General features: G+C 36.8%; 1 protein-coding gene and 1 non-coding gene across 2 annotated transcripts in view; both read right to left on the bottom strand.

Moving 5' to 3' along the window:
- Positions 1-24,198, bottom strand: part of GMPS (guanine monophosphate synthase) — a 78,766-nt gene that overhangs the window by 41,688 nt on the left and 12,880 nt on the right. The window contains exons 2-4 of the mRNA XM_047099594.1: positions 12,234-12,415; positions 8,624-8,738; positions 1,548-1,645 (exon numbers count right to left, since the gene is read on the bottom strand). Of these exons, the coding sequence (XP_046955550.1) occupies positions 1,548-1,645; positions 8,624-8,738; positions 12,234-12,415 (395 nt within the window). The remainder of the gene's footprint in view (positions 1-1,547; positions 1,646-8,623; positions 8,739-12,233; positions 12,416-24,198) is intronic.
- LOC124527385 (U6 spliceosomal RNA) lies at positions 18,334-18,435 on the bottom strand. The gene has a single exon (XR_006965845.1). It is a non-coding gene; the product is annotated as a U6 spliceosomal RNA (small nuclear RNA).

The raw sequence follows: 24,198 nt of genomic DNA, 5'->3' as shown, positions 1-24,198 counted from the left end.
TACACTGTTAACTAATTCAAATACAAAAAAAAAAAGAACTTTATAACAAACCCGTAACTAAAAATAATTAGCAGTTAAAAGAAATGATAACAAGGGGAACATAAGTGGCTCAGTTGATTGAGCAACTGACTTCAGCTCAGGTCATGATCTCATGGCTCGTGAGTTTGAGTTTGAGCCTGGAGCCTGCTTTGGATTCTAAGTCTCCATCTCTCTCTGCCCCTCCCCTACTCATGCTCTGACTCTCAAAAATAAATTAAAAACAAAAAAAAAAAGTAACCACATCATGGATAGACTTGTCTAATCACTATATTGTACCTTGAAACTAATGTGACATCGTGTCAACTATACTTAAATTATAAATAAACAGACTTCTTGGATTCACCAAAAAAAAAAAAGAACAACAGGTTAACTCTGTATCAATCGATATCAGCCTGCACTTTACAGATTTACTGCAGTAAGGGGGAAATGTAGTTTTAAAGTAAAAAGGAAATTTAAGGGGCGCCTGACTAGCTCAGTCAGTAGAGCATGTAACTCTTGATCTGAGAGTTAAGTTTGAGCTTCATGTTGAGTGTACAGATTACTTAAAATATAAAAAAAAAAAAAAGAAAAGAAAAGAAAAGAAAAAGAAATAAAAATGAAACTTAAGTCAAAATGAATTAAGTGAGGGGGGCCCTTGGCTGGCTCAGTCTTTGGAGCATGTAATTCTTGATTTTGGGGTCATGAGTTTGAAGCCCACATTGGGTGTAGAGATTACTTAAAAAAAAAAAAATCAAGAAAATAAGTAACACTATTAATAGTCCACCAAAATTAGCTTTACCCAAAACTCGGAAAAACCCAAAAAAGGAAAGTTTATGGTTCTTTAGAAAACTGAATGAAAACAGCATTTTTTTTTAAGTCAAGCAGAAGATAAATGATTCTAGGAAGCTATGAATAGCTCATTCACCTATCTTCAAATAGATTAGAGCTATAGCACCTTATCTATTATCACCTAGCAACAAAATCAATTAATACATTCACTATATTAAAAGATAGTACACTAGGTACAGTTATGCTCAACACAGAGAAAGTGAGGAGGTAAACATAACACATATTTAGGAATGAGTCCAACAATCTGGCTGTTTGCTAAGTACCCAGCAAAAAACATGAAGGAAGAGATATACAAACACACGTGGCAGATGCAAGATAGTTTAAAACATTATCGATTTGCCACACCTGGCACACGAATGTTTAAAATCGTACCCCCAAGAGTAAAAAAGAAAAGCCATAAATGTTAGCATCCCAGTCCACAACTCCAAACAGGAATCCAAGACTGCACAAGTGTTTTTAAATTAGGTCATAAGGGCTTTCACTATTCCTAATCAGCCTCCCCACCACCCTCTGCCATCCTGACACTCAAATGGAAAACAAATATGACAATTACACCGATGGCCACTAGGATGGCCTTAATTTCATTATTCCAGATTCTCTAATTTTGAAGAGTAACAATCCCAACTTTAAATCAGGTACTCTACTAACCGTTCTTATTCATCTAAAAATATCTATAATACCTGAACAATGAGCATGTGTTGTCCACACTAATACTGAAGACTCCATCTTCTCTAACACTTTTTTTGTGCACAGTACCTCCAAATACCTTATTCATCATCTGTTCAAAAAAAAAATAAATTGACATTAATGTAAGTCAAAAGAAAATTACCCACTTTATTATGCTAATTTAGTAATTTATATTTCTTATTTTCAGAATATCTGCTATGTTTGCACCCCAAAAATCAAAGACTTGGATAAATATAGATAACTTGGTATTATCATATAAAATTACACAGTTATTAAGAAGAATAGTTATAAAACAAAACTAGATTAGATATCTGACCTGAGGTTAATTTCTATTAAATACTGGCAGATTTTCCATTTAGTGTACTTTAATTCATCTGTTAAAAATGGAGGTTTAATACTTACATCTGAGTTTAATTTAAAAGCATTTTAAAAGGTACTCTGAGCTTAGAAAAAGAGCAGATGATAGAAGAGCTGTAGTATTAAAACTAGACAGGTATAAATTTCTCCAAGCGATTTAATCTTTGGCCCCAAAGGAACAGTCTGAAAGCCTGCAGAAGGCTATGGTGTGGACACAGCGTAAGCAAGAATATCTGGTCTTTCAATTAAACACATTTGTACAAATCCCATACACCTACAGACTCTTATTTCAAACAGTCTCTTCATTCTGCCCCTCCTTGTGTCAATCAATCTTCTAATTTATCATTCACATTTGCCCAACCTCCTCCCCAACACCAAAAAAAATACACAAAAGATTTTTACAATCATTATCTCTGATTGAGGTAACCACTACAACTCATCTGGGTTTGTCTGTTCCACAACAGGTGTCATAAGATACCTGCCATACCCATGCAGGTTACAGGTTGATCCAGCTCCCAACAAAAAAGCAGGCAGAGGGCTAAATAAATGTCCATTCTTACAATGCACAGTGGAATATTCCTCAAAATCATCAGCAAATGCTGCCCTCTACATTCTCCTCTGAAGACATTCAAAATAAAACTTCCTGCAATAAAGGTTTGGGTTAAGCCCAAAAGAGAGAAAAAAAACAAAACAAAACTTGTTAACCCATTTAGCCCAAATTTCCCTAACTAAAAACCTAGGTATTAAACACTTTCTGCAGTACATTAACTACCACACAGTTTAGGAAACATTGCTACAGTCTAACCAGTCTATATTCTAGAGATCTACCAATGTCAGCTACTAAAATATAAATATGATTGTGTTAGTCCATGATTAATTTCTTCAATGGCTCTCTACCATCTACAGCAGGGTTGGTAAACTTTTCCTGTAAAGAGTAGGTATTTTGGTCTTTGCAGGCCCTACTGCCTCTGAAGCAACCATGCAATTCTTGCCATAGCATGAAAGCTACAGACAAGTATTGTCCACAGACAACACTTAAAGAAATGGTTAGGGCTATGTTCCAATAAAACTTTATTTATGGACACTGAAATTTGAACTTCACTTAATTTTCACATCACAAAATGTAATTCTCTAAAAAAAATTTTATTTCAGGACACCTGGGTGGCTGAGTCGGTTAAGCATCCAACTCTTAGTTTTGGTTCAGGTCATGACCTCACACTTCATGAGATACAGCTGCAAGTAGGGCTCTGTGCTGACAGTATGGAGACTGCTTGGGATTCTCTCCCACTCTCTCTCTGTCCCTCACACCCAAAATAAATAAACATTAAAAAAAAAAAAACCACACAGTTTAAAAAAATTTATTCCAAGTATTTGAAACCATAAAAACTGGGGCACCAGGGTGGCTCGGTTGACTGAGCAACTAACTCTTGATTTCAGCTCAGGTCATGATCCCAGGGTCATGAGATCGGCCCCGGGGTTGGGGCTCTGTGCTGAGCATGGAGCCTGCTTAAGGCTCTCCTTCTCTCATTCTGCCCCTCTCTCTGGCTCGTGCTAAAATAAACACATAAATAAAAGTAAAAAAATAAATAAAAACACAGAAACTATTCTTAGCTTGCAGGTCATACAAAAAGAGGCAATGGGCCAGATGTGGAGGCAGGCCACAGTTTGCTGACCCTCTGTCTATAGGATAAAGTCCAAGTCACTTATATTACACAAAAAGCTTTCATTACATGGCCCCTGTCTAGTATCACCTCTCTTCCCCACCCCCACTTCTCTACTCCAGCCAAACAAGTGGCACTGCCAAAACAATGAGACCATGTGTTCTCCCCCACGTCTTCAGATTTCTTCACAGTCCCAGAGGCCTACCAAAGCATGTGGCCCAAAGCAGTCATTAAAATTTGCTGAATGAAAAATGCTGTCTTTCATATACTCAGTGAACCTTGTGCACGTCTACCTCCTTTAATTTGCCGTTCTTAATTAAAAGACAGCTGAATGATCAAGAAAACTAAAGCTGTTCAAACTCAACACAAATTAAAAGTTCACAAAACCTAAATTAAATGCTTTTACAAAGCCAAAGGCTTGCCCTAAAATTTGAAGTTATCTTACCTGTTGAGAAGGCTTTCATGTTTGTTTGGTTTTTTTCTTGGGGGGGGGGGGGTGCCGTTCCTGACCACACTACTTAAGGTTAAAATGCAAAGAGCTGACAATCAGTTAAGCTTGTGTTTGTGAGAAGGGGGGATAACTTTACCTATAATAAAACAATTTGTTTTCTTGTTAAATTTTTGTTTTAGTATTCTGACTTAAGGAAATAGTTTTCAGTATGGATTCCTCATAACCCCAATGTCATAAATGCCTCAAAAGAAACTCATGCAGGACTCCAGATCTCCTGCCCCAATCAGATCAGCTCTTGTCTTGCCAGTTTACAACAAGGGTTAGATTTGGGAGAGAGAAAGGGAAGGATACTCCCTTTTAATAGAAGTAATTTGACAAAACCTCATGGAGTGTGTAAAGAAACCAAACACTTGTAATAAAGATGTTTCTCAGGATGCAAAAAAAAAAAAAAAAAAGGAAAGAAAGAAAGAGAAAGAAAAAAAGGATAAAAACAGAAACCAAGTGAAATTACAACAGTGAAGAGGCAAGTCACAATCTAGAAGGTATCTGCTATATGTATTTGGCTAATGTTTAGTATCCATCATATACAAACACAGTAAAATAAGACACTGTAATAGAAAAATGGGCAAAAATCATTAACATGCTTCTATACTAAAGCAGACACTACTGGCAAATAAACATACAAATCTTACAATAATAAGGAAAATGAACATTAAGACTACAATGTGATCCCATTTAATGCCTCTTCAGATTGGCAAATAAAACAAGAAATCTGACAATGTTAAGGCTTGGCAGGAATATAGAGCACAAGGAATTTTCACATACTGCTGCAGGAATGTAAATTGGAGGGAAATATTACTAGTAAAGCTGAGATTCAGCATTTCAGTTCATGGCTGCCCTAGAGAAAAGTTAGAGTATGCAGAACGCCAAAAGACAAGTACAAAAATATTCATGGCAGTATTGTCTGTAATAGCAAAAAATTGGAAAAAGACCACCAATACCAATAGTGAAATGTATAATTAATCTGTGCTATTCAAACAAAAAATTCAGTAGTGAACATGAGTAACTTACAATTAAATGCATTAACATGCAGAATTTCATTTATATAAAGATCAATGGGCAACCTAAATAACATTATTTAAGGATATAAGCTTATGTCTAAAGCTGTAAGGAAAAGAAAGAATGAATAATAAAATTCAGGAAAAGTGCTGCCTCTGGTAGGAAAAAAACATGAATGGAGAAAAGTATAAAGAGAGTTTCAAAAGTTGTACTAATATTCTATTTCTTATGCTGAGTGGAGAGTAATAGAGATAAATGGAGCAACGAGCAGGACTAACTTTTTTCTTCTAAAGCAAAGAATTACCAGAAAGCAATTAGAAAGTCTCTGACAAGAGAGTCTCAAGAATGGGAAAAGATGGTACATAAAATAGTGAAATTACTAAAATTTCAGAATGCTGTTGGGGGCAAAAGTACATCCCAGAGTGAGACCTTTGGTGCTAAACTTACCCAACTAATAGCCATTAAGAAATATCAGTCAGTCCTTTATAGACCGCTTATTAGCTAGATGTGCCATCTATACCAGTATTTTATGGAAAGACGATTTCTGTCTAAAGACCAAGATCAGCCTATTCCACTGTCCTACTATGTAAGTTCAGAGGACATAAAGGCAGATTGTTGTACACATTTAACCTGAGCAGGCCTGGCTCTGGCTACAATAAAGATCCCTAATGAATAACAGAAAAACTAGGCCTCACAGTTATATGAGGGACTGGCATAAGGGAGAAACAGTCACTAGCACTTAAATTAAGGCAACATTTTCCACATGTATTTCACTGTTAAGTGGGTCCTGAAAAAAGGTATCTATGAGAGTCTTCCTTACAGAATGTTATAATACCTCTCAATATACTAAAAAACACTTAAGTCATGCTGTATGATTAATACTGACTACTCTGGCATGGAAAATCAATGATGTAAATACATTACATCCTACAGCGAAGATATATTTTAAAAAAAGAGTCATCCAAATATCAACTAAATCAAGATGCAGGCTCTTCTAAGAAAATGCATTTATTAGAATATTACATAAGAAAATCTAAAAATAAGTTATTAACCAAGTGAAATTCATAATCACCACTTGACATTTCAGAGAACATTAACGGGAAAAAGAGCCTTTTACTAGAAAATGTTTGTTGCATAGAGAAGAAAATATCTATTATAGCCTTTGGACTCTGTATGTCACATATTTGTAGTGATCAGTATTTCCTCTAAATCAAAGTGGAAAACTTTAACAACAATTAGCAAGAAATGAAATCTGGTAAAGCTGTTTAACAGACCGATGATTCCTAATATTCTGCTCTTGTATCAAGCATACAGATAATGAAACATTCACATTTTTTAATAATTTATTTTTTAATTTATATCCAAGTTAGAATATATTCACACTGATTTATATTTTTTTATTTTGTGAACATTGATTTATATTTTTTTTACTTTGCGGAATACTCCAGAGATAGCTAAAAGAGAATATACTGGTCTGCTCACTTTCTACCTTTTAAACAGCCTCCTTCTGTACAATATTCATATTAAAGCATAAAGGTTTCAATCAGATTGTTTTAAAAAAAAATAGTCATTTTGCCCACTTACTAAAATTTCAAATTATCTTCAATCCAAAAACTTAAAACAACTCGGTCATTGGGAGAAAGAACACATTGTCTTAATAATTAAGCTACGCATACAAGTAATCAAAAATTAATAGGCAGTTCTCAATAATCAATTAGGGAGGAACAGAGTATCATGGGGAAGTAAAAAGCAGTATCTGAATTAACACCAATTCCATTTGGTTAATCAATGGATTAACACTCACAATTAGATTAATTCCACTTGTATTCCGACCCTGTCCTCCCTTCCGCTTAAGGTGGGCAAAAGGGAAGAGATGAAGACAATTCACAAGCAAGTGAATCTAGTCATCATATTTATTTGGCTATTCTTATCATAGCAGAGAATTCTGAGTTTAACAAAAAAGTATCTTGCTTCTGACACTAGAAAAGTCAAAATACTGTAACATATCAATTAATAATTATTACTCAGGGAATATTTTCCCAGCTAACTCAATTTTCAGATGACATGGTTAAGTAAGACACACTGTTAAAAATTATCTCAATTAGAAAATCATGTTGCTTACAACCACTAGGGATAACTTTAAAAAAATTTTTTTTTAACATTTATTTATTTTTGAGAGAGCACAAGCAGGGGAGGGGCAGAGAGAGAGGGAGACACAGAATCCAAAGCAAGCTCCAGGCTCCGAGCTGTCAGCACAGAGCCTGATGCGGAGCTCGAACTCACAAACCATGATATCATGACCTGAGCCGAAGTTGGACACAACCGACTGAGCCACCCAGGTGCCCCAGGATAACTTCTCTTAATTTATTTCTATTCCCACCTCGTCAGTAAATAGACCGTATTAAACAAATCATTCTTTGCTAAGTGAGATTTTAGCAGGTTCTGGTTCATTATCTTCCCATCATCTTATTTAGTAATCACATTCTACTAGTCTAATAAACCTATACTACCTAAAAATAAAGTAACCAAAGAAGTACCAAAGCAGCCAAAATAGATTTCTAAACACCTAACTCATAAAAGAATAGCTTATGTCTAGACCTCAGTCCCTATTTATTCTTGTTTTTGATACAATTCCAAGGTGTATATTAATAACACACTGGAGACACTTGGCAGACACAATCTTAACAAAATAATCAAAATTAACATTGTCTGTCATGGTACACACAGACATCGATCGGGTGCCTCCTAGTTAGATACTCTGAGAAGAGCACAGCGTCACTTCTATGGTACTCCTGCCAAAGAAAATAAATAAATAATAACCTAAATCTAACAATGCAGAAACAGCAAATAAACCAAAATTGAAGCATCATCTACAAAGAACTGGAATATCCTTTTTTTTTTTTTTTTAATCTGTCAAGGTCATGAAAGAGAAGGAAAAGACTGAGGAATGGTTCCAAAGTAAAGGTGTCTGATAATAAGAAACATGACAACTAAATATACATGGTCCTGGTTTGGATCCAGGACTTATAAGGGACATTAATGAGACAAACAGTGCAATGTAAATTCACTCTGTGGATTAGATGCACAAGTGAATCAATGTTAACTTACAGATTTTATTATTTGTACTGTGGTTACACAGAAGAGAGCCCTAGCCCTTAGGAAATACAAGTAACAGGACATCATGTGTGCAACTTACTCTCAAAGGTTAAAAGTGTCAATAGTAAGGGAATTGAGTAAAAATACATAGAAGCTCTGTGTGCTATTTCTGTAACACATAAATCTGAATGTCTAAGTTTATTTATTTTTTAATGGATAGTGTTATGTTATATGCAGTAATATAGCTGTTTTTTTCTGAAAAGAGATTTCCACTCAGGTCAATTCTGCCATGCTACTGTAGCAATTTGTAAACCCTCGTAATATGCACAAATTAGCTCATACAACTAAATATCCTACATGCTCTAAAGACAGAAAATACTAATACAGTAGGAGTCACAAACAGGATAAAATTAAGTCAATTCTTAAGGCAAATTCACTGATGTACCTGCATGCCATAGCAAATTCCAAGAACAGGCTTGCCAATCGTGAATATTGCTGGATCAAACCAGGGAGCATCTTCTGCATACACAGAATTAGGGCCTCCAGAGATGATAATAGCACTGTAGATTTAAGGAAGAGAGTCAGTGAAGAATCTCTAACAGCTGATTTTTTTCTTTTCTTTTTTTTTTTTTTTTTTTTTTTTGAGAGAGAGAGAGAGAGAGAGAGGGAGAAAGTGCATGAGCGGACGAGAGAGGCAGAGGGAGAACGAGAATCTCAAGTAGGCTCCACGCTCAGTGCAGAGCCTGATGACAGGCTCGATCCCACAACCCTGGGATCATGACCCGAGCCAAAATCAAGTCAGACGCTCAACCAACTGAGCCACCCAGGCGCCCCGTGTTACACAAAGTCTATATTTTCTCTCCTTTGAAGCACTGAGGGAGACTCAATACAGATTCAGGGATTATATTATGTTTTCAGTATATTATAGCAAATCCAGCCTCCTACACAGCTTAATCATTTTTACTCTACTGCAATGTGTTAAAATCTATCATTTCAACATTCACTTGTTAATAAGTACGAACTTCAAATACATAAATACTAATATTTGTATCTGTGAAAATTTAGCATGAATTTGTTTTGTCTTCTTTATTCATGAAGGAAGTAAATGAAAATGCTAGAGGGAGAAAAAGAAAATACAGATCTTCTGGGACCCAAGGAGTAAAGCACATCACAGAAAGACCCTAGATGACTCAAAGCAAGATACATCAAAGGATGACAGAATATGAATAATAACCTATGTTGGCTGAAAACTTGTCCAACATTCCCAACAGTTTTACCAAAGACCCAACAAAAGGAACTAACATATGACTTTTGCCCACATGGCATTCTCTCAGGTCAATATGATAACTTCACTATATTACAATTTACAGAGCATTCTATAGGTTAACTTGGGAGTCGAACTGTTATTATGGAAAAGGCTGCAAACTGAGGCCTATGCTTCTCACCTGGCCACTGACAGATCCAATTTGGCCTTCAGAATTCACTCCAAAAATTTAGAACATTTTAATATTGAAAATTTTACATAAAAATCTGTATTTCTGGGTTTTCTTTAGGAAGGGGGGGGGAATCTGGCAGCACCTGACCTTCACTCTCACATGGCTACAAATAACCAGAATCAGAGAGAGACCTGCACCTCCAGTAAAGATTTAATTGTATAATAAGTTGCTAAAGGAGCACTTGGGTGACTCAGTCGGTTAAGCACCCGTCTTCGGCTAAGGTCATGAACTCCTGGTTCGGTCCGACTTCAGTTTGGTCATGAACTCACAGAGTCCTGCACTGGGCTCTATGCAGACAGCTCAGAGCCTGGAGTCTGCTTCAGATTCTGTGTCTCCCTTGTTCTCTGCCCCTCCCTACTTGTATTCTCTCTCTCTCTCTCTTTCAAAACTAAGCGTTAAAAAAAATTTTTTTTTAATGCATAAGCTAGAATTCTATAAAATATACTTAGTAATCAAGACCTCTAAAACTGCAATATGTTATACTTAGTTTTATAAAACATAACCACCATGGGACTGCCCAGTATCCTTCAATAATCTGCTAAACAACTCAGGACTGTAAGATTCTTTTTTTTTTTAATTTTAATTTTTTTTCATGTTTATTTATTTTTGAAAGAAAGCGAGACAGTGTGTTAGTGGGGGAGGGGCAGAGAGACAGGGAGACACAGGATCCGAATCAGGCTCCAGGCTCTGAGCTGTCAGCACAGAGCCCAGCACAGGGCTCAAACTCATGAGCCAAAGTTGGCCACTTAACTGACAGAGCCACCCAGGTGCCCCAGGACTGTAAGATTCTTAATACTATTAAAAAGAAAAGGTAATGGACTTAGTCAAGGATGAAACTCAAGGAGTACTTAAGCCAATTATGAAAATTCTTATCTCAGTAACTCTCAAGAAGAGCTAATCCCTCATTCTGAGTCTTCTATTTCTATTCTGCAATTATTTTGAAACTAACTTGCAATTACAAAACCCAGTAAGCCATAAGGCATTCCAGATACCAATTTTATGTAACAAGCAGGTCAAACTTCCAAAAACAAGGTTAAGAGGTCTTTCCTGTCATAATACTAATATTTTACAAAAAGGGTGATCAAATAGATCTCTCAGAAGAAAGGATTATAGTAATCAAAGCCACAGTGCTATAGTTCCTATACTCCTATACAGAAAGAACCTCTAGACACAAGACCTAGCAATTGTTTATGATGGTGGGGAGAGGGCAGGAAAAACACTTAGCATTCTATTGCCAAGTATTTGACTACCCTATTCTTAAATATTCAGCCTAGGTTAGTTTGCTGGAGAGTGTTTGTTTGTTTGGGTGAGGGGAATGAAGGAGCTTAGATATGACAGAAGGAATTCAGAATTCTCGCACCATTTTTTGATTCCCTAAAACTGGTTCTCACTGGCGAACAGAGACAATTGCATTAGATAAACTCAAGGGTCTCTTCTTACTCTAAAAATTCTACAGTTTAAAAGACAGAACTGTTTTTAACTGTATTCTAAGACTAGTACACAGTTAAATTTAAACCTGTCTTTTCTGATGTCCAATTCACTCTATTTCAGAAACAACACTCACAGGATAAACATGTCTATGAAGTCTTTAAAAGTTGAACATTTCTCTAATGGAAAAAAATTATGTTCTTAAGAAAAATTAAACATCTTGTATTTGGAGGAAACATAGCATTAATGTTTAAGAGCCTATCAAGGTTACAAATGGCAGTTGCTTGCTTCTGGCAACACTCTTAGTAAGGAAAAAACATTAATTACGTGAGAAAAGGCATAGCATTAACCAGAAATTGTTAAAGGAAGAGACTATATAGAAGTTGGCTGTCATTTTGACTAGTTATGAGCATGTAAGCTGTTGAATTAGACCTTATATTAGACTTGAGAAATCTTCATATTTTAGAAACTTAGTCTCTTGGGATAGGAAGCAAAAGAGACTCACTGGACACAGAATTCTTCTCATTTAGGTATTCTAGCCACTGTATACATTCCTTTGATCAAATGCTCTGGGATGAATGAAAGAATGACCATATTAGCCAAATTCAAGTATGACCCCAAAATCCTATAAAATATAAAATATTCAAATGAAAGGTTCTTGTAATGGTGCAATTAAAATTAAGTCAATCTTTTTAATTGAAAAACAAACAAACAAAAAAACAAATTGGGGTGTCTAGGTGGCTTAGTCGGTAAAGCATCCAACTTTGTATCAGGTCATGATCTCATGGTGTGTGAGTCTGAGCCCCATATCAGGCTCTCTGCTGTCAACACACAGCCAGCTTCAGATCCTCTGTCCCCTTCTGTCTGTCCCTCCCCTACCTATGCACTCTCTCTCTCTCTCTCTCTCTCTCAAAAATAAACATTAAAAATAAGTAAAAATAAAATAAACTACGAATATGGTTTTTCAAAAAATAAAATTTCCTTTTTTTTAAATCAGAACCATGGAAAATTTCTTGTAAAAACCACTGCATGTCTTACAGTCATTTAAAAAATTCACTGTCCAAGCAAATTAATAAAAATCTCCTACAATCTAAGCTCCATCTCCTTAGAAAACATAAGTGAAAAGTCTACCGGAATCCTTGCTCTTTTATAGCAAATGCTGGTGTTTCCAAGGGGAAGATTTCCGACTGCACGAACAGTTCTCGTACTCTTCGGTCTATGACTTTCCCATACTGGGCACCAGCATCCAGAATGACAACAGCTCCTTCATAGTGGTGGCAGCCATCCTTAAGGTCTCCTCCAGCATTCTCCAGCTGCAAATATTAAGACAAATGTCTGCTTAATTATGAAAAGTAGAGCTATTTTAAAAAATAGTGGTCACTATGAGCTCCAAAAACACACAGAAACAAAAAACTTAGGACTTTGAGTTGCCAATTCAAAGCACTTCTTTCAAAGGGAAGATTTTTCAGGTCGCCTGAGTGGCTCAGTCGGTTAAATGTCCAACTTTGGCTCAGGTCATCTCACGGTTCTTGAGTTCAATCAAGCTCCACATTGGGCTCTGCGCTGACAGCTCAGAGCCTGGAGCCTGCTTCAGATTCTGTCTCCTGCACTTTTGCCTCTCCCCCGCGCTCACACACACACACACACACACACACACACACACACACTCTTTCTCTCTCTCATATAACATTAAAAAAATTTTAAATGGAAGATCTTTATATATATCCATACATGGGCATACATAAACACTTCAATAAAAGCTACCATTTATTGACTACCTGATACAATCACTTTATGCATAAAAGTATTAAGTGTATTATCTAATAGGGTGGGCCTACAACAGTTGTGCCAAAATACAGTCCTGGTTTATGCCTGTTACACTGGCATTATTATTAAGAATGCCCCCTTTGAATCTCAAAAGCATCCTAGCTTGAACAATAAATAATTATATGGTCATCCTATCTAACAGTCACAGCATTCCTATGAAGGATTTTCTGATGAGGAACTGAAAGTTTGCAGCCAGAGTTCAGCATGCTTAAACTCACTTCATCAGAGTATTTTTGTATTACCCGAGGAAATGCTATATATGTGCATCTAACCCTTAACATTAAAATTTTTTTTAATTTTTTAATCTTACGTCAAGTATATGTTGATAACGCTTTTCTTGAAAGCAATTTGGCAAAATGTAAAATTTTTAACTATATATGCTGAAATAGTTACCAGGAACTGGCTTCAAATAACGCAGGAGTAGGTGGGTATGGATGAAACAAGACTGCCTATGCGCTGAAATCACTGAAGTTAAGATAAGTACACAGTGTTCATTTTAGTCTACTCTCTATTCTGTTTTTGTATATTAACGTAAGAAAAAACTTTAAAAAGTGTTTGTACTCGGAAACCCACTTGTAGGAAGCATATATAATCCCATTTTAAAATATTTTACCATGTAAAAGAATGTATGTGCATGTATGAAAAAGGACGTATGGACATAATATAGACAGATTTATACAAAAAATATTAACAGAGGTTGTATCTGAATAATGAGCTACAAGTGATTTAAAATTTTTCTTTCCTGTGGTGCCTGGGTGGCTGAGTCGGTTAAGGGTCCAACTTCTGATTTCAACTCAGCTCATGATCTCATGGTTCATGAGATCGAGCCCCGCAACACACCCTGCTCAAAGTGCACAGCCTGCTTGGGGTTCTCTCTCTCTTCCTCTCTCTCTGCCCCTCCCCTGCATGCTCTCTTAAAAATAAACTTTAAAAATAATAAAATTTTTCTTTCCTTGTAACTCTTCAGTACGTTTTAAAGGTTTATAATAAACATTTCTGAGTTTTTCCCCCTCCAGTTGTAAAATGTGCACATAAAAAAGCATAAGCCAGTCCTTCAGACACTTCTGTAATCCTTTCCATCCCTCTTCCCTCTCCATTTATGTGAAAAAATAAATGCAGACCTCACAACTTCACAAACACTTCTGCTGCAGTAATGAAAAAAGCAACAATCACAGCCATCTACAAAGGATTTGCGAGAAGGACCAAACCACAGGCCAGAAAGGATTATTCAGATCAAAACAATGAATATTTTAATCATACGAATACTGAACAATGTAGAAAAATCAGATCACAGAAAGAAGAAGTTTATAGAATATACCAGAGAGAAAGAAATGCTAAAACTTTTTCCTTTTAGATCTTTGCCCTTAAGACTATATACACACAGGTGCATACACACTACTCTTTAAGGCATTTGTCTTAATGGGGTGCTTGGGTGGCTCAGTCGGTTGAGCGCTGGACTTCAGCTCAGGTCATGATCTCACCGTTTGTGGGTTCAAGCCCCAAACGGGCTGACTGCGTCAGCACAGAGCCCGCTTCAGGTCCTGTGAGTCTGCCTCTCTCTGCCCCTCCCCATTCATGCTTGCATACGCTCATGCTCTCTTTCCCTCTCTCTCTCTCTTCTCCCTCTCTCAAATATAAACAAACATTTAAAAAAATTGTTTTTAATTATTTGTCTAAAATTCCTTAATCTCAATTGGGGCGCCTGGGTGGTTCAGTTGGCTCAGCATCCAACTTCGGCTGAGGTCATGATCTCACAGTTTGTGAGTTTGAGCCCCGCAGTGGAACACATGCTGTCAGCACAGAGTCCACTTCAGATCCTCTCTCCCCCTCTCTACCTAATTTTGTCAAGAATAGAAAGTGTTTTTGAATGACCGCTTGATTATTGTGTAAATTTCTCAGATTTCAGTCCCTTTATCACGGTCATAATTTTTTACCAAATCTAAGTACTAACCTGTTTTTTTACACTGCAGGCAGAGTTCTCGCTTTGCATGATTCTGACACGCACAAATTTCAGTCACCACTGTTTGTATCAAAGTTCAGTTAACTAACACCAGTCTGAGCCACAACATGGCTCAAATTTCAGTTACCATATATTAACTGTAATTACACAAAGTACAAACTTCGTTACCAGCTCTTCAATCCACAAATTTTCACATAAATAACAAACATTATGACGAGTGACTGATACGTCCTTTCTTTCAAAGTTTGTTGGCAACTGGTCAGTGCAAAACAAAAAAGCTAGAGTACAGCTGTGTTACCTCCTTGTTGCCCAGTGATAAATCGACATAACATTTTACTCCTATGGAAAATCCAAAGAGGGAACCGACCAATAAAGATGAAAGTGCAGCAGGGGCACCTGGGTGGCCCCAGTCAGGTAAGCGTCCGATTTTTGGTTTCAGCTCAGATCATGACCTCACAGTTCATGGGTTCAAGCCCTGCATCAGGCTCCACGCTGGCAGTGCAGAGCCTGCTTTGGATTCTCTCTTTCTTCTCTCCTTCTCTCTCTGCCCTTCCTCCCCCCTCAAAATAAATAAATAAACGTTTAAAAAAAAAAAGAAAGTGCAGCAAAGAAATGAAAAGTGACACTAGAAGTGAAATATGAATCCAGTGTAAATGAAGCTGTGGAAGAAATTGCTGGCCATGACACTGTTGACACTGCTGTGGTTTGTGTGCCTCTTGGTTAGATGTGCAGCCAGAAGAACTTGGTGAAGGTAAACTTACCACCACCAATGAGGAAAGTGACTATGTTGAAAAGGATGCCAATGTACCAGAGAAAGTGACCCAAGGAAAATACTTCACATTAAAGAAACTCTTGGAGATACTTCATGACATTTCAAAGTGTAAAGGATAAAATGTCAAAAGCCATCAAGGCACAGAAAAGATGCAAAGAGAAGCAGTATTTAAACTACTCTTAATCAGTATTTTACAAAGAAAACATAAGTCTCACTGTGTCTAATGCTTTAAGTTATTTTAAAGGGCAGTTTCAGTATTTTATTTCTCTATACTTCTATAATTAACGTAAAATTAATGTTTTGACAAAAGATTTTAAAGGTCATAAAACCACTGTAATCTTCCCATTGATTAAAATTGCTTTGCATGATTTAGTTTGCACAACCATTTTTATGGTCGTTTTACTATTATACAGTGAGGACTAGCTGTACTTCTTTAAATCAACTAATTTAAAAGAAAAATGTACACTGTTTCCTCATCAACTTTTGAAAATGTTTAATCACATGACATCAGAGGTCACTGAGGAAATACTGAATCCTTGCCTCATTTCTACCTCGGCTATCAACGTGCCTATATCCGGCACAAATCTTCAACAACTCAGGGAAAAGCAAAAAGATCACCAGTAATGAAAGCAAAAGTTCCTTTCCCTCAAAACCTTGACTCTATTTACTACTACTTCACACAGAGCTGTAAAGTTTGATAATTAAACTTCCAAACTTAACAGATTAGAAAAAGGACCCTAATGAGAAAAGAAGTTGGCAGTCACATCAATAGTAGAGACAAATGAAATTCAACACTACACAACAGAGAACTTTATTATACCTATTTGTAAAATCTATTAAGTAAATACAAAAGCCTGAAAGGTTAACACCCCTCTCAACTCACCTGATGTCTATCATGTTATCTTATCATGATGACATTTTTTAAAACATCAATAATACTAAGGGAAAAAAACCTATCAGTACCCTAATTTAACAATAAGACAAAAGAATCTAGAGATTCTCATAAGGTAGAGATGGTATCATTTTTGTATCTTCCTGAATTCCCACGTATCACTGAACAACTAGATAGCAAAACGAAACAGTAAATGACAAGATATTCTCCCAAGAATCCCAAAATACAAGCTTGTGGGAACAAACTACAATAGTCATAAACTCTGGTGTTAAACATTTATGTGGGAAACAACCTAGCTTCAGTGAAGAACTTGAGAATAGGACAATTCCAAAAACAATCAACAGATATTAGTTAGAAAGCACAGGCCAATTCAAGAACAGCAGCTGCACTGGGAGGTGTGAGAACTCCATCCAATAGTGCATGGGTAGTAGGAGACCCAAGGTAAGGCTTAAACGGGTGGAAGGAATTTAATACCCATGAACCTTATAAACTAATGGGCCAGGGCTCCCTTGTAGGACAAGGCTCACAAATGAGGAGCAACTGCTGGGAGCAGAATCAAAATTAAGCAGGACAAGGACAAGGAGGAAGGAAAATAGAAGGGCCAAACTACAGTGGTGGGGGGGGGGGAGGGGCGGGGAGGATCAGAGCAAGGAATCCTGAGAAAACAATCTGCCATAATTTTAACAGAAGAGCCCTATAAAGTTACGAAAGTTTTTTAATTTTTTTTTAACATTTATTTATTTTTGAGAGAGAGAGAGACAGAGCATGAACGGGGGAGGGGCAGAGAGAGAGGAAGACACAGAATCGGAAGCAGGCTCCAGGCTCTGAGCCATCAGCCCAGAGCCCGACGCAGGGCTCGAACTCGCGGACAGTGAGATCATGACCTGAGCTGAAGTTGGATGCTTAACCGACTGAGCCACCCAGGCGCCCCTAAAGTTACGAAAGTTTTATGAACTAAGATTCCATCTAAAAACTCAGGAAAATTAAATTCATATAAAAGAGAAAAAGAAATTACACAAGTCAAATCCCATACAAAATTACTAAAAGTAAAAAAGAGAGTAAGGAATAAAACAACATCCCTACAAGAGCAAGCTGAAAAGAGAAACAGATCAAAACTGGAAAGTACCATTTTAATTTTTAAAAAATGTTTGTTAACTTTTGAGAGAGAAAGAAAGAAGAGAGTGGGGGAGGGGCAGAAAGAGAGAGACAGACAGACAGATGATCTGAGGCGGGCTCCGCCTGACAGCAGAAAGGCAGATGCCCGGCTCGAACTCACAAACCATGAGATCATGACCTGAGCCAAAGTTGGAAGCTTAACTGACTGAGTTACCCAGGCACCCCTAAATGAACTAAAAAATATTAAGAAAATTATACAAGGCATAAAAGAACACGACTCAAAATTAGACTTTGAAACCAGAATGACCAATCTCAACACATACTTTTTAAATTTAAATTCCAGTTAACGTACCATGTAACATTCGCTTCAGGTGTACGATATAGTGATTCAACACTTCCATACAATACACAATGCTTATTATCATAAGTGCACTCCTTAATCCCTCTCACCTATTTCACCCATCCCCCCGCCTACCTCCCCACTGGTAACCATCTGTTTGTTCTCTGTAGTTAAGAGTCTGTCTCTCGGTTTGCCTTTTTTTTCCCTCTTTGGTCGTTTTATTCCTTAAATTCCATATATGAGTGAAAACATACAGTATTTGTCTTTCCTGATTATTTTGGTTAGCATAATACTCTCTAGCTCCGTCCACATCATTGCAAGTGGAAAAATATGGAACACCTCATATATTTTTATGTCATCCTTGCACAGGAGCCATGCTAATCCGCTCTGTACCAACACATATGCTTAACAAAATTATAGGACTTTAAAGAAAAAAAACTTTCAATATTTTGAATAAAAAAACACACGATTTATAATTCATCCAACTATACATTTGTTGTGTGTAGTTTTCTGTGCCCATGTTTTATTTTACAATAAAAAGATTTTTTTTAATAAAAGGGAACTAGCATTTACTTCACACCTAGTATTTCATGTGCTTTACATGTTTTCTTATTCATAATGGTATGTGTTTCTATTTTACAGATGGAAGAATGAGACTCAGATACTATGTCACTTGCGCAGGGAAACAATGGCAAAAGCAGGATGTAAATGTAGGCCTTTTCAGACCCCAAAACAATCAGCACTACAGAAGGAAAGTGGGTAAATATGCATTGTATTTTGGGGTGCCTGGGTGGCTCAGTTGGTTAAGCTTCCGACTCAGGCTTAGGTCATGATCTCGCAGTCTGTAAGTTTCAGCCCCGTGTCGGGCTCTGTGCTGACAGCTCGGAGCCTGGAGCCTGTTTCAGATTCTGTGTCTCCCTCTCTCTCGGTCTTAAAAATAAATAAACATTAAAAGAAAAAAATGTTTTTTTAAATATGCATCGGGGGTGCCTGGGTGGCTCAGTCGGTTGGGCGGCCGACTTCGGCTCAGGTCATGATCTCGCGGTCCGTGAGTTTGAGCCCCGCGTCGGGCTCTGTGCTGACAGCTCGGAGCCTGGAGCCTGTTTCAGATTCTGTGTCTCCCTCTCTCTGACCCTCCCCCGTTCATGCTCTGTCTCTCTCTGTCTCAAAAATAAATAAACGTTAATAAATAAATAAATAAATAAATAAATAAATAAATATGCATCGTATTTTTGGAAGACTACCTTCATTTTATTTTTTATTATTTTGGTACTTAAAGGAAGTAAGCTTTATCACTTTAGAAAGATTGCTTTCATGAATGAAATAATGTTCCACTGGTATCTGAGAAAGGTAGTATTATATCACATAAATGATTTTGGAAACTGGATTTCATCAGTACTAAAGTTATTCAGGTAGTTGTCCTTCAAAAAAGACATTTTAGGGGGCACCTGGGTGGCTCAGTCAGTTAAGCATCCAACCTCAGCTGAGGTCATGACCTCACAGTTCTTGAGTTTGAGCCCCACATTGGGCTCTATGCTGACAGCTTGGAGCCTGGAGTCTGCTTCAGATTCTCTCTCTCTCTCTCTCTCTCTCTCTCTCTGACCCTCCCTGACTTGTACACGCACTCTCACTCTCTCTCAAAAGAAAAAAAAAAGAAAAGAAAAGACATTTTAGAAGCCTTCAGTTGCCAAAATAAAAGTTTTAGGGTTAAAGATATTTTGAACAACCCCTCCCCCCCCCCAACACACACACATTTTAGTCATCTGGGATATTCAACTATCCAGAATAATCCTTTCATTACCAAAAGGCTACTGGAAGTTTGAACGTATTTACTTTTTTAATCTCACTACACCTATACTCTGGAAAAAGTGTACATCTTCATAAAATTATCCAACACCTTAGGTACTTTAGAAATGTCAACAGGGGCACTTGGGTGGCTCAGTCAGTTAAGTGTCCGACTTCGGCTCAGGTCATGATCTCACGGTTTGTGAGTTTGAGCCCCACGTCGGGCTCTGCGCTGACAGCTCGGAGCCTGGAGCCTGCTTCGGATTCTGTGTCTCCTTCTCTCTCTGCCCCTCCCCCACTTGTGCTTGGTCTCTATCAAAAATAAATAAATGTAAAAAAAAAATTTTTTTTTAAAGAAATGTCAACAGAATTAACTGAAGGTTTTTCATAAGAAACCATCACCTCACATACAACACTGAATAAAGTCTGATCCTACAACTAAAGGGTTAAATCAGAGACCCTCTATCTCTTAACCTTATCATATGCTTGTTCAACCCTCCTTTTTTTTTCCCCCCCGAAAAACTTTAAACCTACAGAAAGGATGAAAATATGGCACAAGGGTGCCTGGCCAGCTCAAAGGAGCATGCAACTCTTGATCCTGGGGTCATGAGTTCAAGCCCCATACTGGGAGTAAGATAAACTTAAGAAAAAAACAAACAAACCAAAACTATGGCACAGTGAAACAGCACTCTCCACCTAAATTCAACAATTAGTAACATTTGCCACATTTGCATTATTCCTATCTATATATACTTCTTTCCCTGAACTACTAGAAAACAATTATAGACATTTTTCTCCCCAAAAAACCTTTTCAGAATGTACTTCCTACAAACAGGGACATTCTCCTACCTAACTACAATATATTATCACACCCAAGAAATTTAACACTGATAGTATCTACACACAAATTTCCCCAAATGTCACCAAATAATGTCCTGTATAGCTTTTTTTTTTAATTCCAGAACCCCATCTAAAGCCACACACTTTGAACTCACATTGTCATGTCACTGTCTCCTTTAATCTAGATTTATTCATCTTTTTATGATCTTTTAGGACAGTGACATTTTTTAAAAGTTCAGACCAGCTTTTTGCAGAACACGCCTCAAGCAGGATCTACTTGTTGCCTTATGATTAGATTCCAGATAAACATTTTTCTGGCAACAATCTTACACTGGTGATGTAATCATGCCTCTTCTTGACAGAACACGGTGGCAAGGACACAATGTCATTTTGTTTCATTACTGGTGACACTGACTTTGATCAGGTGATTAATAAGCCTGCGTGCTTAAAACGAAAAAAAAACTGTGATTTAAGTCCTCCTTCCCCTGCTTAATATCCTATAGTGACTTTCCCTTAGAATAAAGTTCAATTAAGTCCAAAATACCTTCCAAGCCCTACAAGGAAGGCCATGACCTACTCTTTAAGCCTAAACTGCTGTTTAAACTCTCTATGGTCCCACAGAGTGCTATACCATGTCTTCTCTGGCCGAAAAATCCCAACATGGATAAATCAATCTCAGACATGCCAAATGAAAGAAGCCAGACAGCTCAAAAATCACACAATATCTTAAGTTTTACATTAGCTCAATGACACAGCTGTCACTGCCATGGTCATAGTTACGTACAACTTGACATAAAATCCCTTAAGGGAAAGAGATTCCCTGGAGTCTCTTAGAAAATTTCCTTCAGAGCAGAAAGATGCCCCAAGGATTCAGCAAAAGAAATACAGCTGAGCTTGGCTAAAATTCATCTAGGATAGACAGTCTGGAGCTTTATGTAATTCACCAAGTACATCATTTTTCTATGTTTTCTACAAACACTTGAGTAAGACCCCTGGAAAGTGCAGTGGCTTATTACTCCTCGTAGTATCTTTGGACAAGCTCAACCCCTTAACATTTCAGTCAGCAAAACATTTAAAGACCATTTGAATAAGGACTGAGTCCTGGTCATTACCTGAAAAACTTCCATTGACATCTTCTGATAAGATCAAGGAAGTACTAGCATTAAAACTTGCAGAATGAGTTGTCAATGGCCTTGAAAAAAATCCCAGAAGTAACTGAGCACTCTCAAGAAATGGTGAATTATCAAAATTCTTGATGTCATGGAAGATGTGCGGAAAAACAATTCCTGGACAACTCAAGTCAAAAAGTAATTTCTTAGAAGAGTCAGACTGAACACGAAGAAAGTTTAGCAATACTAAAAGTAATTTATTTCATATACATATATTTTTATCTGTGTGTAAGTGCTATTATGATTCTCAAAAAAGCCTCTCTAAATAAATCTCTAATGACATATATAAAAAGTTCTAGGTGCCATTACTGAATACAAGTGATAGTTATGCAGTTCATTTTAAGTAACAAATGTATAAAATGCCCTCAGGAAATGGCTTTACACCTGAGAAAAATCTACAAGTCCTGAGACATCCCAATACAATAATATACAATACTGCATATACATTTAGTTGTACATGCAATGCTTACCCATCTTCAATTGCTTCATGTTGTTTAAGTTATGATTACTGACTTTGTTCTATTTATCTTAGAATTTCACATGTGTAGGCATTAACATTGTGAACAAAAATTACGATCACTCAGTTCACTGGAGTTCATTTTTCTCTATCTCCTTTAATCTATGTAACCTATAAGCTTCTATTGGAATTCCCTCAATAAATTACTACGTTTTTTAAGTTTTCAGTGTTCAACAGGTCTGGAAAATACAAGGCCCTAGTGACATAAACTTTTTGTGTTAGCATTTTACTACTCTTAGTTTGCTAATGATTTCATACGTTGAGAAAATTCTTTTCCCTAATGAAATTTCAAGCACTTACTAGGTATATTCATCACTCCTACTTTATTTCTACATGTTAGATAGGACCAAGCCACCACCATCTCCATATTTTTATTTTTTTCTCCTTTACTGAATCAATTTGTACTTCTGACCCGAACTTCATCTTCTTTTGAATAACCAACTATGTCTCTGGATCCTTCAAAATCATTGCAAATCCTCTTCTAACCTGTATTTATGGTGCCAACAACTCCTTTCAAGTTCAAGGGCACGACTGCTAAACATAATGAACACAGTCTGAATGAACGACCTAAAATCAATGAATTAAAAAATAAAAAGCAGGTTAGCTTGGACTCTAATACTACTTCCAGCATCCACTTAAACACTATCAGACTCCCATATATAAACCTTAACCACAGGAGTGGTTGAGGAAGTTCATCTTCTCAGATGAGCTAAATACAGATCTAATGGATTTAATTTATACATATGAACACTGAGTAAGAAAATAAAACCACAAGTCTATATGCTCTGTCTCATCTAACTTGCAGGGAAATAAAAATTTAGTCCAACATTATAATTTCTAATACCAGTGTTTAAACTCTTTGAAATTATTAATTATTTTCCTCTTGGATTTCAATTATCCTAAAAGAGGTCTTTTCAGAAATCTATGGCAAGGTTACCTGATGGATAAACTATACTTACATAACCAGTTCTAAATTAAATAAAACTTGCACTGTTGGTGAAAATCAGAGTGTATTATTATTTACCTCATGATTTTTAAATCCTTTAAAGTTTTATTACAGTTTTTCCATTCAATGGCGAACATTAACCAACTAAGAAACAAACAAGGTTATCTCTAGGTAAATCTAAGCCACTGTGAATCAGCTCAAATCAACCTCATTCTAAAAGTTAGCAGTGTATACACATACACAGACAACATTCAGTAACAACTGTTCTCATACTATTAAAATATTGAAAGGAAAAGTTCTGAACTGTGTTTATCTCTGCTCACCCTCCTCATACATTGTTTTCTTTATATTATCCCTTAGTTTTCTCTACTGATTCTGCATTCTTATTGTGACTCAGATCAATTATTCTAACAAAAAGTACCTCTTTTGAAAGTGATTTCAGGTGTGAGCATATGTGGACCTACTCACATAAACAAGCACCAAAGGTTCTTTGCAAAGACAAACAAAGAAATAGAAATAATACAGTGACACCTGGGTGGTTTAGCTGGTTAAGAATCCAACTTTGGCCTAGGTCATGATCTCGCCGTTCTAGGCTCTGTGAGGATAGCTCAGGGCCTGGGGCCTGCTTCAAATTCTGTGTCTCACTTGCTCTCTGCCCCTCCCCCACTCATACTCTCTCAAAAGTAAACATAAAAAAAATAAGAAATAATACAGATTTATCCCCAAACTTCACTTTTCTGATGACCTTAGGATAACACTTTTTATTTACAGATGAAAGATAATCAAAAAGCTATCTCTTCATACTGAGTTCATGAAGAGATTCAATTTTGTCTCCCACATAATTATTACTCCTAAAATACCTTTGAGAATTTTAGCTTAGGGAGGCGCCTGGATGGCTCAATCAATTAAGTGTCTGACTTTGTTTGGCTCAG

Source organism: Lynx rufus, unplaced genomic scaffold, assembly GCF_022079265.1.
Source record: "Lynx rufus isolate CCGP_SWC_20201006 ecotype Redwood Valley unplaced genomic scaffold, mLynRuf1.p SCAF_5, whole genome shotgun sequence".
NCBI lineage: Eukaryota > Metazoa > Chordata > Mammalia > Carnivora > Felidae > Lynx > Lynx rufus.
This window is presented reverse-complemented; position numbering and strand designations above follow the sequence as displayed.